The sequence below is a fragment of the Rutilus rutilus genome (assembly GCF_951802725.1).
Source record: "Rutilus rutilus genome assembly, chromosome: 13".
NCBI lineage: Eukaryota > Metazoa > Chordata > Actinopteri > Cypriniformes > Leuciscidae > Rutilus > Rutilus rutilus.
In genome coordinates, this window is record NC_140218.1 from 16,688,878 (window position 1) to 16,707,840 (window position 18,963).

Sequence of the window (18,963 nt, forward strand, 5' to 3'; positions counted from 1 at the left end):
TGTCATTTCATTTAAATATCAACATTTGTGGGATTTGCAGTCAAAACAGTTTTGAGGTAAAGTGATCTAATTTTGTGTCTCTGAAAAATAGTGATCTATGACTTATGTTGATCTTTGTCTTATGTTGAATATCAAAGTTTTCTGCGTCTATTTGTTAATGAGGGATATGTGGAAATTTGTAAAATAAATTAGAATTTTACTAGAATTTGTAAAAGTTACAGTATCTTAAAATTATACTTGGGGAAAGATGACCCCACCCCCCACCCCCCCAAGCCCCCCTCCCCCCGCCTGCAGAATTGGCACAGAAGGAAGCAAGTGGCATGTTGTTAGTGTTATTATTATTAGGTATTAACTATTAGGTTTATTATTCAGTATTTCTATGAATTAGATGTACATTTCAGACATCTTTGTTTTCATTAAAACCTATCTGTAAAAAATTTCTAACCCTCCCAAATCAAAAATTTCAAGTGACCGATAACATCTAAATTTTTCAATTGGCCCAAGTGAAATTCTGTAAATTTCAATTGGCCCAAGTGAAAATCTGTAAATTTAATTTTATAATTTACAGAATTTCCCTTGGGCTAATTGAAAAATTTAGATGTTATCGGTCACTTGAAATTTTTGATTTGGGAGGGTTAGAATTTTTTTACAGTGGTTAGTTGAGTGAAATTATTAAATTTGCATTCATAGTGGTGCTATTATGACATATCTTAAATTAAAATATAAGTAATTAAATACGTAAATATTCATATGCCTGTAAATCATACCTTTCAGAAGCCTTACCAGATTCAATACCTTGAATCTAGAATGCAGCTTTGTCTGTCGTCGGTTATTCAATTATCAACTCAATTGTCAATATAACATTTTAAATACAATAGTTTGTTTAGTATTTTATATCAACAGAACTTAAAATATATAAATGTTAATAAGAATTATATCAAAAGTTTCTGTAAAAGTTTACTAAAGCAACTTCTAACCTCCCTAACTCAAAATTTTCTAGTGACTGATAACATCAAAATTTTTCAATTGGCCCAAGTGAAATTCTGTAAATTTAATTTTATAATTTACAGAATTTCACTTGGGCCAATTGAAAAATGTAGATGTTATCAGTCACTAGAAAATTTTGAGTTAGGGAGGTTAGAATTTTTTTACAGTGAAATGTTTCTAATTATTTTCTATAATAACACACTGGCTGATGCATCATCATCCTGCACATGCTAAACTTATATCTGAATATGTTACAGTTTAAAAGTAAATCCACATTTTTATTAAGGGGGGCATCTTCCCCCCACAATGCATTCAAAGTTTGGGGTCAGTAAGAATTTTCATTCAGCAAACAAGCATTAAAATTAATAAAAATTGACAGTAAGATATTTATAATGTTAACAACAGTTAACAGTTTTTTTTTTTTTTTTATCTTACTTACTCTAAACTTTTAAATTGTAGAGTTTCACGGTTTATGAAATATGAAGCAGCAGAACCGTTTTCAACATTTATAATAATACAAAATGTTTCTTGAGCACCAAATCCGCATATTAGAAAGATTTCTGAAGGAAATGTTCTTTCAAAAACAAAAAAGCTTACCGATCCCAAACATTTGAATGGTAGAGATGTAGAGAGTGCATTTGGTTAAAAGAGAAGTGCATTAAAAGACTAAAGAAGATGCAAAACGTTGCACTTGCATTTAACATGCTTTCATAGATTACAATAAATGTGGAATTTAGAGGAAAATATAAAAAAAAATACATAAAAAAATATATAAATATATAAAAATGAATTATAAAAAATATATATATCAAGAAAGGGAAGAAAAAGGTAATAATAGAATACATGTAAATGCCCCCAATATTTTATATAATATGATTGCTAAATGTAAATGTATAATTGCTTCTTAACCTGTTGTGATAAGCCTACCCAGTGATTACTATGAACCACTATTATCTGAAAAGTTGCAGATGGCGACTGAGTATGGATATTTGAATAGGAATTTCCAAACCAGCCAGTCAGCTGTGCATGCTCACAATATCCACCAATTTAGTCTTTGTAGTGCTGGGGAAATCAGTCTCACCCCCCCTTTCCCATGTATGTACTTTCTATACTATTTAGATTATTTGCATACAGATGTCTAGTCAGCCCCACTTTGGGCCTGAAAGGGAGGGAGGAAGGGAGGAAGGGAGGAAGGGAGGAAGGGAGGAAGGGAGGGAGGAAGGGAGGGAGGGAGTTGCTGACTAGCCCATAATTTCCAAGCATACTTCTTAGTGCCATGGCTACTGTGTTTCGATCACTGGGCACAGGTGGCATCTTAATTACCATGGATATTTTAGTGAGAAAGTGTGAGGGCCATTTGTATTGGATCACTAATTGAGCAGACCCTCTCAAAATACCATTAGCACCACTTGGATCATTAAATTTAAGGGCCTGATGACACAGAATTACATAATGGCTTAGACAACATTTAAATAGAGCAACTTTACGGGACTTTACGCTCAGCTATGAGGGTATCCATCATTATGTGAGTCAAGATCACCAATCTAGACTTTTGTGTCCAGAACGTGAATAATTAGTGAGGGGAATTGTGGGGCACATGCAGGAACAGGTGGAGCAGAGTCTCTGGATGAGGGGAGATTGTCTCAGTAGTGTGAGAGAAAAAGAGAGAGAGAGTGCAGGAGGGATGGTGTGAAAAGAGCTTGTCTCCTGTTCTTTCAGCTACTTTTTGTCTTATTCTCTCACTAAGACAAGAAAACCTATACTTTAGGACAGCTGCTAAGCTGATTTTCCCAGAGATTAGCAGCATATCTGTTGTGTCAAAGAACTGACCACAAAATGCAAGCTGTTGTCTTTGACGTGTTAGTAGTGAGCAAAGTTTGCTGAAAGTGAAAGTTCTTATTGAAGTTTTGAGGTTTTAGTCCACAAGCAATCAAAGGCCTTTGTCTTTTCACAATACAACAATATTGCGCGACCAGTCAAAACAGACTTACGATAGAAGCTTACATTTCACATGTCAAGACAAGAAAAGCATAGTTTCATATTTTGTCTGTGCCGTGTAAACAAGTTTTTCTTTTCTTTTTTGCTGAATTTATTTGAAATCAGTTGTTTTTCTTCATTATATACAATATGCAATATTCAGTATGCAAAAAAAAAAAAACGAAAAAGAAAACTGCAAAATAAGAGCTTTATGACCTGAATCCAAATATTTAGGCATAATTTACAAAAGTTGAAAAAAAAAACCTTTCCTTTTTAAACTTTAAAAACTTTATTGTAAACTATGTTGATTGGTAGATAGAAAAATAGATGGATAAGATCTTTAATGCATAATAAAAGACACCTTGCAAAAGTTTTGTAAATGTACACCCAAAAATAAACACAGTTAAATGCTTAAATTGCTGTTTGTTTTGTTTATTCATGTTGTTCACTGTGAATAATAATATCACTTATTATTCAGTCATAATTTGGTTTGCTGTTATCTCATCTAAACTTTAGTTGTTTCTTCTCTCAATCCCTTCCCCCATTTTTTTCTCACAAGATTCTTAAAAAAAGGAGACTAGCTGGGCTTGCCTGATATCACCCTCCAGGGTGACAGCTGTGCCAAAAAGCCCTTCACCACACGCACACACACATACACACACACACACACACACACACACAAAGCTCATTTAGGGAGCCTTGCTCAGTGGCCTGGAAATCACACTCTAAGCTCCGCCCTAAAGTGTGGTCAGCCATTGTCATTGTAATGGGGCCGTGTGCTTGTGTATGAAGGAGAGAGAGTGGGTTTCAGTCTTCCCTCCCCGTAGACATTTTCCACACACAACTACTAGATTAGCCCTCTGATTTCATTCAACATGAAGCTGATTACAAAAGCCAGCAAAGTTTTTTTTTTAAATGTCATATAATAATAAACAGATATCATCAACCATTATGTATGAGAAAAAGAGTGTAAATAATTAATCAACACTCTCTCAAAGTAACAGATTCAAAGCACACACCATAAAATGTCCTATCATCAATATTCACTAACATTGTGCAGTCTGCAGTTAAACGCATAAAAGCCACTGCTGACAGGCTCCAAGTGCTCATATGTTCATACGAGTCTTTTCAAATAAAGCTCTGAAAGCTTTTCACACTTTCTACAGGCCTGGTGTCCACTAAGTGTAAATGCATTAATAAGCACCCCTGGCCTCCTCCACACGTCTCATGGTCCCCCTCCTTACTCACCATGGCAACAGCAATTTGGGGGGGGGGGAGGGGGGGGGGGGGGGGGTCTCAGCATCATTATCAGCAGGCCCATCTGTCATAGGGGGGTAAGACTTCAGATCACGTAAAGAGGCCTACGTGGGCTCCAGCAGTAACCCAGCACATATGCCTTCTCACTGGGCTGACAGGGGAAAGGGTGGGGGAGAAGAGAGGTGCACCAGATTGAGTTTGGGAAAGAATGAGAAAGATCTGAGGGCATGAGGTTTCATTGATTGATTAACTGATTTATAGACTCAGATACATTTACATTCAATATTTTTATGTTAAAAAAAACTCTAAATATTTTTTTTAAATATATAAGAAAATCTTTATTTTATACTTTTAAAAATGTGATTCTTTTTTTCACTTTGTAAAGCGACCTTGAAGTCATGAAAGGTGCACTACAAAAATAAATTATAATCATTTTTAAATTGAGTTATTGTTCATAGGTGTTTAGTTTAAACAACCAGAAATCACAGTGATGAAATCTGATGTTAGAATATAAGTTGTAAAACTTTATGTGTAAAATAGGCTACATAAGCCATAAACTATTTTAAAGTAATATAAAATGTCCTTTCTTGTTTATAATTTAGGACAATGTTAATGATGTTTAATCTGAACATCCACAAAGGCTTTTCATCTGCATGTTTAAAAACTAGAAATATCATAGCTGACCAGTTTGAGACACGTAGTAAAAAAATAGGCTCGTGGCAGACAATGAAACAAAATTTGTCTTTATAGGCTACTAAAGAAAGAAAAATAGCTTCAGATGATACCCTGTTTAAATGTGTTTATGTATTTTCTGAGAAAATTCATCTCACTCAGAAAAAAGTTTTACCGAGAGATTTTCATTTAAAAAAATTCTGACACATGACTCGAGGCGTACAAGACGAGCTTTTGTTTTCATTTTCAGAGGTCATTGTGTGGGACACAGGCAGTGAGGCGCGCCCTCATTGGCTCGTCGAGAGGAACAAACTCTTCCCGACCGCCGCTGATTGGTAGACGCAAACTTACACGAAATAAGACCGCCCACATCTGTCTGTAAGTTTTGTTTAAAGTAACTTTCTCTAATGAAGTTGACTAGTTTTGCGGTGTCGAAGGCAAAGAAATCACCGCAAGGATGAAGTTGTGTAAATCTTTTCTCGGTGAGTGATGGACTTCTCTTTTTAATCAAGTATTTTCAAACTTAGTCATAGTCTGGTTCGCGGTGGTTTTGTTGATAGCCTGTGTATTTGGGTTTGCTTATAACTTTTTGTTAACAATAATTCACAGTAAGTTCAATATTGTGATAAAAACTCGAATGATACGTTTGTATGTTTTTTTGTGTAATCTGCTATGAGAATTTAAATCTGCACCGACGGGCACATTTCCCCCTTCTTTGTTTACTTTCATTTTAAGTAAAATCTTGACTGAATAGACATGGATTACGTTTGAACTCTTTCAAAATAATCTTCTGTTGACGAACATATAGTATTGACCTAGATCCCGGATTTTTGTATCTTTAAAAAAATGCGAAACGAAATCCCTGACCAGACAGTTTTTAAACAAAGGCAACTTTTGTCTCTCAGAGGGAGTTGCGCTTTAAACTCAGAGGCTGTCTGACTTCTGGCGTATTAAAACTTTTGTATTTGGGAGGGATCAGTCCATCTGGCTTTTTGGGGGATTCCGGGGGGTTGTGCTTCTCATTCGCTCAGCTGGCATCCTATGTAATATTTATACACAGTGTCTGGCCAGTGGGAACAGACTGTGGCTTTAATTGTATGCTGGGCTATCCATCTGTATGAAACTTTAGGATGAGGGGTAAGCAAAGTTCCAGCTGGTAACCGAAGTACTTCGGCCTTATTAAATATGCAAACTCTCAAAGGCTTCTGCTAACTTTATACATGATAGGCTACGAAACTTTTTGTTGTTGTTGAAGTTTGGTAAAGAGTCCCCCTTCTCCTTCACTCTATTTTAGAGCGAATGCATTTTTTTTCGTTAAGTTTCTCCTCTTTCCACATGTGTTAATAACCTCTAATAATAATAATAATAATAATAATAATAACATATTAGTAGGCTAGGCTATTAATAGGCTGACATTAATATTTTACCATTAATCCAATTGACCAATTTCACTGTGTTTGGTTTAACATCTTTGTTAGAATTATTATTTTTTTTTTTTTTTTGAGTTTTCAGAAATTAGTAAGGCTCAGTAATCAGTAAAGAAATTGTGTCCCAAAAAGTGCAATGAACTTATTGTCTGATTTTCATTAGAGATAAAGAAAATTGATTTTTAAACATTTAAAATAACTTTTACAACTCTTTGATTTTACTTTAACAAAGTTAAGCCATCAATTAAAACTGAAATCTGCATGTTTATTTGACTTTTCTTTATAGTGGAGCAACCTCTGAAGAGATCACAATAATTTAACAGTTCAAGTTGGACAGATGAAGTTAATTCGATCATATTCCACAAAACTAGGTCACGTTGTTATAGGCTTCTGGAAAAGCATTAAAGAAAAGTAGTTCAACGCTTTTGAAGCAAGGCGACTGTGTCATTACGCCAGAAAAAAATAGATCCACATTGAAGACTTGTGTTTTTTTAGTTTTAAAAATGATACTCTCTCCAATCACCCGTGATATGTGTTAATAGCCTAGGCTACTGAATGTAGTGCAATATGACAATCGTACAAAAGCCATACAAAACCCATTTGATGTTTAAATTATTTGACCTATGTTGCGTAACTTATTTTCATGTAAAATTCTGTGCATTAATCGTTACTGAAAACAGCTTTTTCTTCAGACTATAGGCACCTGCCGCGGATAGCGCTCTTGTCCATGGTACTGAAGCAGCGCTGTTCTCGGTGCTGAACTTTCAGCTGAACTCATGCGTCTAAATGTGGAGATTCTTTCAAAAATAACTCAAATTAGTTTAGGTTGAAGGTGAAATGTCAAACGACTTTCCTTTTGCGCGTGAATGTTTCATATAGAGTGGGTGGGGGGTCAGTAGCGGCCCACTCTCCATCTTGTGTTGTACATGATTTACTATGATGATGATGTCACGGCGCAGGGTAGATAGAGGAGGGGTGGACAATGGGCCTGTGAACGAAAGGTAAGTCAGTATCGTTCGACAAAGCGTGTGGAGAAATGATTTTGGAAGCATTTGTGCTCCCATTACCTGTCGATTAATGGATATATGCCACTTGCTTACAACATGAAGAGGTTTCCGACCGGTCCTGAGCGAATTATTAGAGGATTTTAACGGTAGCGGCGCGAGACTCATTCTGAAGGGGAGGTGTACAACACTGAAGTTAACACACACACAGCCTACAAAGAGCAAGAGGCCGCTCGCATCTCCTTGAAAAAAACGTCGTTTGCTTATGGTATTTTTGTTTGTTTGTTTACTAATTCGGTTGCTGATGTGGATGAAAAATTCAGTGTTTGGAAAGGTTTGCTGGTTTGGATTTCCGTTACTATTGAAGCCAAATGGACGTCGGACTGTAATCTCTTAAAGAAGAAGTGCCATTCCACCGTTTTTACATTTTCAGAACATTTTGTCTTGCGTACAAGAAGTCACAGTTATGTTATGTAAAAGGACGATTCTACAATGTTTTGCGAATAATTGTATTGCAAGTTACATAGCGGGTTTATTTTCAAGAAACCCAAGAATTTAAAAGGGCCTCTAACGTATCTATAACACAAAATTCATGCTGTCATATTAGCCTACAATGTAAGTGTTGTGCTTGTTTTTTAACAATATTTACCTGCGAATCGGAAACGGGGAAGTTTAAATTCAAGCGGAGTAGGCTATTCATTGGAAGTTTGTTTATTCATACTAAGTCAGAGATAGCCTACATGTAGCCTATAAATGCAATGTATTTTATGGGAGTGGACAAGTAGACATTAGAAACCCTTAAGCACAAGCAGCATATGTTTTGTCTTGTATGCGTGCGTTATTTACGACAAACAAAACAATGCGAGCGAACCATCTGTTTACTTCAGGCTAGGCCTACATAATACACTATTAATTCATTAGATTGTCGCCTTTTCTTTGAGTTTTACATTTAAATGACTGTTTATTCATCGCTTATGCTTGCTTTAGGACCTCTGTAGGTTGGACTTTAACCGTTATTGCTTTGATAATACAGTCAAGTGGATACCGGTCTTGTAAACATGTTCTGCTTAATATTGTTTCTCCTCGATGAAAGTGACAGTGTTAAAAAGGCGGAGGGTTTGGCTGATAATAATTGAAAGGCGTGGTGTGTTAGAAGAGGTTATGCGCAGCATCATCATGGTGCTTTTTCGAAGCCAAGGGCCTGATGCGACAAAAGAAACACTAATATTAGTCTATGCTAAAACGTATGAGCAATTTGTGGCTAACATGGCCTCCCATTGGTCCATTTCAGAGACGCATGGGCCTATTATATGGGAGTTGAACAATGTTTTTGTATCCTCTCCATCATTTGAGAGATTGGGCCTAATGTTTGAGATTTTTATTTTATTTTAAAGGGATCACTGAAACTACTAATGTATAAAAACTCAGAATTGATGTCTATAAATAACATGGCAGCATGTACATTTTCCACATTAATGTCTTTGGAAGTTCCAAACTGTAAAATAAAAAATGAAAGCAATATTTTGAGGAACATCAACAAATTATATAATTTGACTCCAAATATAGTTATAAATTCATTTTCAGAAGTATTTGTATGTTCTTCCCCTTTTGTGTTTATCTGAAAGTTTTCAGCAACTGCACTAAAATCGATTTAACCTGTTTCCTTGAGTTTGAATTGTGTATTGCATCATATGTGGCAAGTGCCACAATTGTTGCGGTTCTCAAGGGAATTCCCTCCCCTGTTAAGTGTGTGACGTGGATGAGCACCAGGTGCTGCTTAAAACGTAATCAGACCACGTGTAATGACGCCCCGATAAAAACAGCTGGGTCACGGCCGCATCTCTCGTCACCCGGGATGAATAATCAACACCAGAGCCATGAAGGCACGCAGATTCTGTCAGACCATGATGGACTGCTGAAAGCCCTTTCAGTGGCCAAAGTGCATGTGTCCTCTAGGGGATATTCAATGTTTGCTTCTGGATTAGGGGTGTTCATCTTTGATGATCATCCCATGGAAAATTACGTTGCGGCATTACAGGCAAAGATTTGTTTACTTTCTGATCTTAGAAGCTCAGCTGCTCAAAAAGCAAAAATATGTGTTTTCTTGACGTTTTAGTTGCATATTTCAAACTAATAGCCTATTATTTATAAAATATCCCTTATATAAAAAGTATTAGGCTACTTTATTATGTTTCACTGATGGGAATCCACTGTCAAGACTTGCTTAATGTTTTTGTTTTTTTGCTCATTTCATTATGTAAAATATTTGGATATGTCAAACTGAAATTGTTGTCTTATCTATTCTATCCTACAGAGAATGAGTACAGAGGGCAGCTGCTGAGCCAGAGGTGGACACGAGGGGACAGAGTTAGCAGCTGTGAGAACAAGAGGAGTAGGAGACTCAAAGTGAGACATTATGTGTGTGTGCGTGTATGTGTGTCTGTCTGTCAGAGTAGCTTTATTTCATCGTATTTCCCTTTCTGAAGCTCTGACATCTTTCTCACACTGGAGGGCCCCATTTCTTTCTTATATTTCACTTTACTTCCACCAAATTGGTAGGGATGTGCAATTGAAAGAACTTATTGGATGTGTATTATTGATTGAGCTCTGAATCGCTCAGATCTGAGGATAAAAATCACAACCTGAAAGGTATAGATGTCAAATATGTCATTTGAAAGCCAGAGGACAGTGTAATTATGCATTTTGTATGATTTTAGAGACACATTAGAGAAATGGAGAGTGTACGACATAATAAATTCTTCACACATAATAATCTTGTAACCACCCATGCCTTTGTGTTTCAGATGAGCCAAGACGCAGATGAGAAGCGGACAAGGACACGCTCAAAGGGAATCAGAGGTAAGCGCCTCTTAAAAAATCGAAAAAAATATCTGTTTTTGTCCATTTCAGTGAATTTATTGACTGACAGAGCTTTTATCTCTCTCCTTATATCAGTTCCTCTTGAGCTTGTTGGACAAGAGTACAGGTGAGATAATGAGCTTTTATGCTTATGTAGTGTTACTCATCATGTTTAGAAAGACCACAGTTTAGTAAAACGAATACAGCTAATGGAAACTCTTGTTTTGCAGCTGCCCTACACCAGGATGCGACGGCCTAGGCCATGTCAGCGGAAAGTATGCACGACACAGAAGGTTAGTAGTAAGAATTCTGTCTCTTATAACTGCCAATACCAAAAAACCAAAATAAGTGGAGAATCTGAGTTTTTACCGAAGCTTTTCTTCTTTTCCAGTGCATTGGGCTGCCCATTGGCTAAGAAAAGAAAACTCCAGGAGGCCGAGGAGAATCAGCCAGCCCCAAAAAAGAAACCTAACCCCTTAAAACTGGCCATGGACGATGGGTTCAATGCAGACAGTGACACAAACAGTGAAACAGAAGCAAAAGATGAGGAAGTGGAGTCAGAAGAGGACACTGTCGATAAAGAGATGGAGGCGAAAGAAAAGACACCTACATCAGAAGCAATGACAGGTGGGTAAATGAACTATTAATTACTGAATTTTGAATTATATTCATGGTTATCTAACATGTTGTGCATGTACAAACCTAGTCTTTATGTATTTAAGCTTATTAGTTCAACAATTTTAACCAAACTGGTCAAGCAGCATCAAAATTCCTTTAGTTTATAATTGTCCTTTTTGTCATTCCCTTAGAAGAAAGTTCACAAATGGATTCTGAAGAGAAAAAGACGCCTGTCCGAGAAACATCAAGTCCAGTGCCAGAGATCGAAATTGAGAAGGAGGAAGCCAATATTGAGGTCACGCCCATCCAACAAATCACCATGGAACCCGAGACAGAGGAGGAGCTACAGGTCGCCGAAGAGATTCAAGCTCGAGAAGAAGAGATAGAGGAGGAAGCAGAAGAGATTACGGAAGAGGAGCGAGTGACCCAGCAACTGAAAGAGACAGACGAGCCTGTGACAACAGTTGAGGAAGAAGAGGAGGATGACGACGAGGAAGAGGGGGAAGAGGAAACACAATGTCTGAGCCAGAAGAACAACTCGGACCACCAGTACTTCAGTGGAGACTTTGGCAAAATCCAGACCAAAGAGACTGTGGAGACAGAGAAGGACAGTGAAGATGATGATGATGAGGAAGGAGATGAGGAGGAGGAACAATCCCAGGTAGAGCCTTCCTCCCTAATCGCCCCTGTCCCCGCTGCTTCAGCTCAGGAATTAGATGTGATAACACACAGCAACATAAATCTAGACCACCCTGTTGGTGAAGATGAGGAGGAGGAGGATGACGAGAGAGATGACGCTTCAGATAAAGACTCACCCACTGTAGTCATCGAGCTGGGTTCAGAGGGAGAGGAAGATGAAGATGAGGAAGAGGAAGATGACGGAGAAGAAGAGGAGGCAGATGAAGTAGACGATGACGAGTTAGACAGCATGTCACAGAGGTCAGAGGTCACAGATGACTCAGAGACGTACGACATGACACGGGGGAACCTGGGACTTCTGGAACAGGCCATTGCACTGAAAGCTGAACAAAACGGACACAGTTCTGAAGAGAGCTGCTCTCCTGAGCAGCAGCACTACTACAGCCCGGAGGAGAGGATGAGTAAGGCCATGGACATCACAGCTCGTAGAGCATACTATGGCAAAGGTGACAGGAAATACTTATTTCAGCCTACTTTAATTGTAACCCTCTATGACCTTGATTAATTTTAGATAACATGCAGTTACAGTGTGTGTGGGTGTGGGTGTGGAGTTTCATTTGTTTTGGTCTCTTCACTCTTGGACACAGAAGGTTCTAGATCAGAGAAGAAGGAAATAAAGTGCCCTACTCCAGGATGTGATGGGACAGGTCATGTGACTGGATTATACCCACACCACCGCAGCCTTTCTGGGTGCCCACACAAGGACAGAATCCCTCCAGAGAGTAAGGATTGTCTTGCACTAGAAATATGTTTAAATGTTTTTGATAGAAGTATTTTATACTTACCAAGGCTGCATTTATTGCATTGTAAACTACTAATGTGTAACAACTGTTTTCTATTTAAATACATTTTAAAATGTAATTGATTCCTGTAATGGCAAAGTTGGATTTCCAGCAGCCATTACTCAAGCCTTCAGTCACATGATCCTCAAGAAAATATTTTAATATGCTGATATAGTGCTCAAGAAACATTCATTATTATCAAAAGTTGTGCTGCTTAATATTTTTGTGGAAACCATGATACATTTTTTTCAGGATTCTTTGATGAATAGAAATTTCAAACAATCAGCATTTATTTAATGAGAACGTTTTTTGTAACATTATAAATATCTTTACTGTCATTTATGATTAATTTAATGTGTCCTTGCTTAATAGAAGTCACTTTAAAAAAAACATTTAAATGGTAGTATATCTATATCTATATCTATATATATATGTATATATATATACATATATATGTATGTATGTATATATTCACTGTATACTAATGTGTCTTTTTTGACATTAGTCTTGGCAATGCATGAGAACGTACTGAAGTGTCCAACACCTGGATGCACCGGACAGGGACATGTGAACAGCAACCGCAACACACATCGCAGGTACTGCACCTTAACTATTTTAACCTTTTGAGGCCTCAGTTTCAAATGTTCTCCACAAACCATGTGTTTTTCTTACATTTTACACTTTTAGTCTCTCTGGCTGTCCTATTGCTGCTGCAGGGAAACAAAAAAGCCTTGAAAAGCAGTCACAGCCGCAGACCTCTGTCAGTGATCCAGTCACCGGAGGCTCCAACTCTGACAGAGTTCTAAGGTGAGTGTTTTCCTCCTCTTTTACAGACAAAAGAGCTTAATGGGTAAACTGTGGCTAAACAGTCTTTTCTCTACAGGCCGATGTGTTTTGTGAAACAGCTAGAGATCCCTCAGTACGGTAGCTACAGGCCCAATGCCATGCCGGCCACTCCTCGGGCCAACCTGGCCAAGGAGCTAGAGAAGTATTCCAAGGTGTCCTTTGACTATGCAAGCTTCGATGTACAGGTATTTGGCAAGCGCCTACTTGCCCCCAAGATGCCCACCAGCGAAACCTCACCTAAAGCCTTCAAACGTAAGCACCTGCCTCATTCCTTTTAAAATAATGATTAAGAAACCTATACAATAGATATCAACAGATAATGAACTATTGATAGCATATTGAAAAGCATATTATTATAATTAACAGCCAAACCATTCCCTAAAGCCTCATCCCCAAGCCACAGCCTGTCTGGGGGCTACACCAAAAGCAGCTCCTCTTCCACCTCTAGTGGGTACGATTATACCCATGATGCCGAAGCCGCACACATGGCTGCCACTGCCATTCTCAACCTGTCCACTCGCTGTTGGGAGAGACCCGAAAACCTCAGCACTCAACAGCCAGATCAGACCAGCAAAGTGAGTTTCTTCCTCTCTATCTGTATCTGTCATTCAATCTAGAGGAAATTTGGGTTTCTTAACATCCGCATTATATACACTATATTCAAATAAAAAAATGTCTACAATCTAGGACATGGACATTGAGGTGGATGAGAATGGCACTCTGGACCTCAGCATGAAGAAACCCAAGATGGAAGGAGTCAGGTCACCAGACCCATCTTCATCCTCGTCATCATCTTCTCAACATCATGGCGTCACTTCACCCCACTCCAGCCACACCTACAAACAAGAGGAGTGGGAGGGGCCTCTGGATTACACCAAGTCAAACCGACAGAAAGAGGAGGAACCAGAGGAGGTAAATGTCTATCAGTTTGAATAAAATATATTCACACATTCTCACTTTATAGTTGAATCTGACATGAATCTGAACATTTTGTAATATATATATATATATATATTTTTTTTTTAGTCGAATTTTACCATTTTACAGTTTTATAAGTCTTTACACATTCTATGAATTCAGCTGTTTTCTGTTTTGATGTGCCACTGTACTCAGGTGGAGTACAGCACACACTCATATGCCTCCTCTGATGGAGATGATGATGATGATGCCACTCAGGAAAGCATGGAAGACAGGAAGTACCCTGGTGAGGTCACAACCTCCAGCTTCAAGGTCAAATTCCAGCCCAAGGACTGCAAGAAAGAGGTCTTGCTGTAAGTGTCTGCTGCAACACACACACACACACACACGTGCACACACACACACACACACACACACACACACACACAACACACATCTACATCTGCAAAGCTAAAAAAAAGTTTTTTAATAAATCTCTTAACTGGAATGATGCTACAGAGATTTAATGCTCTCTTCACCTCTGTCCAGATGTCCCACCCCAGGTTGTGATGGTAGTGGACATATAACTGGGAACTATGCATCTCACCGCAGGTATGCCAGAAGCTATGGCACAGTATTTCTAGTCTGACCAGCCGCATTCGTGTTTTCTTTTTTCTTTATCTATTTTTCTCTTTGCTGAACCCTCACAGCTCCTGCTCTCTATAGCATTAACCTGTGTTAGTGACTGCAAACAAATACCATATGTCTCTTTAATGCATTTAGCATGTACTATGGGTTTTATTTGATCACAAATACTAGTTTTTCCATATTAGCCAAGATTTACTCAAGGTCTCTTTGTAGATTATTTAGGTTAATTTACATTTATGTATTTTACCAAAGAAACCATTTGTAATACAGACATAGATTACAGAGCAATATTAAATGATATTATACCACAGAATATACGTTTATCTTCAGTCTTCAATGAAATCTTCTTCCCTCTATTCTCTATTCTCTATTCTGGTGTTTTTCTACTGCTCTTCAGTCTCTCTGGTTGTCCCCTTGCTGATAAAAGTCTTCGGACCCTCATGGCTGCCCACAGTGCTGAACTCAAGTATGTCTGTGCTCTAATTTTTCCTCTAATGAATCTTCACCATACTTTACTGATTACTGCTTTTTTTGACTCTACTAAACACTTCTGTTTCTGCCACACACTGTTTACTGTCCCCTTCGCTGGCTATTCTTGCACTCTTTGAACCAGCAATAACTTTACATTTTCAGTGGTCAAAAACAGAATTTTCTTGGACTGGTCCTAGAGACACATCAAACCAACTGAGACATATTTAGCATTCAGGCTGAAGCCCAAATGTTCATTTAGATTTCCAGTGTGATTGTATGTCTGATATTTGAATTGCATCTATCTAAAGCAGTGCTGTTTATGCTAATGTATTTCACTTTCTCTTGGCGACCTCCAGATGTCCTACTCCAGGTTGTGATGGATCAGGACACATCACTGGAAACTATGCTTCCCATAGAAGGTGTGTTAATTAACAATATTACAAGATGCACTTTTGTATTAAATTGTCACGCTTTGAAAATATCAAACTGCACATGTAGAAACATAATAACATTTACATTTTCTCTGTTGCAGTCTGTCTGGATGTCCACGTGCCAAGAAGGGAGGAATCAAAATCACTCCAACAAAGGATGACAAGGAAGATTCAGAGCTCCTAAGGTATGTTTTTTTTTTTTTTTTTATGAAAAAATCCCAACTTAGTTTGTTGTACTAAACCAGTGGATTTGCTGAGCACAGCCTGTATTATTTGAGAAAGCCAAAACTGACTGCCAGTTAATCGCTTACCTCTCTATAGGTGCCCAGTGCCAGGTTGCGACAGTCTGGGGCATATCAGTGGGAAATACGCCACCCACCGCAGTGCCTATGGGTGCCCGCTGGCAGCACGCCGCCAGAAGGAGGGCATGTTAAATGGCACACCATTCTCCTGGAAGGCCTTCAAGGCTGAGGGCCCGACCTGCCCCACGCCAGGATGTGATGGATCAGGGCATGCCAACGGCAGCTTTCTCACTCATCGCAGGTACAGATGAGGCCTAGTGAAATTTACAGATCAATATTAGCATATAATATTAAATAACCAGTATTAGTTCATATATAGGACAAGCTGAGTGAATGTTTCCATACAGAGATTATATATTTTTCTATAATAGAAATATAACTAAAACAATTTAACCGTTTGTAAATGGCATACTAATATGTTTTGAAATATTAGATATGCCTATTTTTGACTTCCCGTGGTTATTGAAGGACGATGTAATCAAGACGATGAGTCTAGTTTCATATCTCATGATCATGATGTGTTTCCAGTCTATCAGGTTGCCCTAGAGCTTCAGCTAACAAGAAGAGAGCCAGGTTCCCAGGAGATGACTACATCAGCAAGAAATTCAGGGCAAGTGATGGTAAGATCAAATATCATCTGCTTCTCTTATTTCGTCCCCAGTATGTTCATTTTGCACTCTTTATTAAGGATATGCATTGCTTTTCTATCCCTTCAGTTCTTGACAATGATGAAGACATCAAACAGCTGAACAAAGAGATCAATGAGCTGAATGAGTCAAACTCTGAAATGGAAGCAGATATGGCCAACCTCCATACACAGGTCTACATTTAGCAAATACATACACTACTATTCTATTTTACTGTTTTCTATTGTAATATATATTAAAACGTAACTTTTTCCATTTTTATTTAATTTAAATTACTTCATATCTCAGTGTGTGATATTTTTGTTGAAACGTGATAGATTTGTGATGAATAGAAAGTTCAAAAGAACAGCATTTAAAATATCATTTTTTGTAAAAAAAGAAGTAAAATCTTTTAATCAGTTATTACATCCTTGCTGAACAAAATATTAATTTCTTTCCAAATAAAAAATCTTACTGACCCCAAACTACATGTCCCAGAAACTCTAATAAAGACAAATGTCTTTATTAATACGGTTTTAATGTAATCTGAGCATATAGCATTTGGCCATTCACTGATAACCACATGTAAAGGCTAGACAGACAAGCATTTTTGAGAACTTTTAAGGATAAATCCTCTTGTTGTTCATCACTGAAAATTCCATAATTGAAAGTAGGATTTTTGGGGACTTCTTTCCATAAGATGCATTCTTTGAGAGCGCAGTATAATGATAATATTTACAATACATCAAATAGCTGCTGTTTATCCATGCATTTCTATTCTTAGATCTCATCCATGGAGAAGAACCTCAAGAGCATGGAGGAAGAGAATAAGCTCATAGAGGAGAAGAATGAAGCTCTGTTCATGGAACTGTCAGGCCTGAGCCAGACTCTTATCCGCAGCCTTGCCAACATCCGTCTACCGCAGATGGTCAGTCCACTTGCTATCTATTACCTTTTATGACTATGCCCATCAAACACAAGTGTACATTATACGTTTCCTTCCTTTTTTCTAGCTTGCTTTTAACAAACCACAATCTTTTGTTTACCACAGCAAGAGCCCATCACTGAGCAGAATTTTGACACATACGTGGATACGCTGACCCACATGTTCACCGATAAGGAGTGCTATCAGAACCCAGAGAACCGAGCCCTACTCGAGTCGATCAACCAGGCCGTCAAAGGCATTGAGGTGTGAGCAGAGGAGCGGCAGCTGTAAGACACACTGTGGGTTGAATAACCAGACCAACAACATAAAAATACTGTTTAAGGACATTCAGGTTTTGTATGCGGCGCCCTCTGAAAACGAGGAACGTCACTAGACCCGTGGAAGTCAAGAGAAAAGGACCAAATTCCAAATTATGCTGCTTAGCAACTTTGATGAGATACAAGATCCTTTGCCTCTTAAACCAAGATGGCTCTTCTTCTTTTGGGGTATTTTTTGGAGCAAACCATTTGTTACTGTTTTCTAGAGCAACTCTCACCGACACTGATCTGCCTTTCTTACTTCCCTCAGTGCATGGAGGTTGCCGTGAACAATAAGTCGTGAGATTGTCGTGTGTCTGTGGGGGTGAGTCTATGTGTGTATGTGTAACAGAGTGCTTTATGTGTAACGTCCGAAGGTGAATTCACGATTAATGACCTCCCTCGACATAATAAGATTAGTATGCAGCACTGCTACATTTGATCCCTGTATGATAATGTTGTCTCATATTTGGTGTAAATGGGCTCCTGTTCCATTCAGTAATATTTATCGTATTTGAGAACATAGATATTGCACTTCCATGAATAGTTTGTAGTACCATTGTCATGTTATTATTGTAATTATTATTATTATTATGGCTATTTAAATTGGGTCCTTGAAATGTAAGTTTAATTTATTATTTATTCATGTTAAGGTTTATTTTGTTTATTTATTAATCAGTGTCTATTTATGGACTTAATTTATTTTACAAAGCAAAATTCTATACACAGCTTTTAGCAGTTATTAAGAGGAGAGACGTTGCCCTCTGAGCTGTGAAAGAGGCAATATTTTAAGAATATCGACAGCAAATTGTTTTATAAACCTTCCTATTTATTTTAAAGACAGAGATTTATAATCTCTTTTTTAAGTGCAAATATTTTCTACCTAAAATTTTTTATATTGTTTTTTAATATTCTCATTTATTTAATGAGTTCTGTTTTCCATAAAAGTATTTTGACACCCTCCAGAGTGAAGTGGGTTGAACAGATATGATGTATTTATTGTTATTTATTTAGTATTTAAGAACAAATTGAATGGAGATCTTGTTGCATATTTATTTTGTAAATGTCTCTGTGTTAGTGGTTGCTGCATATGGATAGTCTTTGCCCATGTTGTTGATAAAATAAATGGGAATTCTATCACCTACAACAGAGAGTATGTCATATTTAACACTGATCGTTTCTCATGATTTATTATAACCAGGCTTGTGTTTGCCTTTG

General features: G+C 37.7%; 1 protein-coding gene across 2 annotated transcripts; it reads left to right on the top strand.

The window, feature by feature from the left end:
* Positions 1-5,225: 5,225 nt before the first annotated feature.
* Positions 5,226-18,887, top strand: myt1a (myelin transcription factor 1a). Of its 2 annotated transcripts, none has more exons than XM_084427179.1 (23): positions 5,226-5,375; positions 9,639-9,730; positions 10,129-10,183; positions 10,280-10,310; positions 10,414-10,476; positions 10,575-10,810; positions 10,993-11,946; positions 12,088-12,222; positions 12,788-12,878; positions 12,970-13,089; positions 13,166-13,380; positions 13,495-13,703; positions 13,816-14,040; positions 14,242-14,399; positions 14,575-14,637; positions 15,071-15,139; positions 15,501-15,563; positions 15,677-15,760; positions 15,897-16,118; positions 16,406-16,497; positions 16,594-16,697; positions 17,288-17,431; positions 17,555-18,887. In XM_084427179.1, exons 1-23 carry the CDS (start codon positions 5,351-5,353, stop codon positions 17,696-17,698), a joined length of 3,594 nt encoding a protein of 1,197 aa, XP_084283305.1. In that variant the 5' UTR covers positions 5,226-5,350; the 3' UTR covers positions 17,699-18,887. The 2 variants fall into 2 exon arrangements, with proteins under 2 accessions (XP_084283305.1, XP_084283306.1); XM_084427180.1 differs by having other exon boundaries at positions 13,513-13,703.
* Positions 18,888-18,963: the final 76 nt, after the last annotated feature.

Bases quoted from the DNA above. Each gene is read 5' to 3' on its own strand.
- myt1a (XM_084427179.1), top strand. From the start codon at position 5,351: ATGAAGTTGTGTAAATCTTTTCTCG. The intron at 10,811-10,992 runs GTGGGTAAATGA...TCATTCCCTTAG, and splicing joins TACATCAGAAGCAATGACAG to AAGAAAGTTCACAAATGGAT. The intron at 17,432-17,554 runs GTCAGTCCACTT...TGTTTACCACAG, and splicing joins ACATCCGTCTACCGCAGATG to CAAGAGCCCATCACTGAGCA.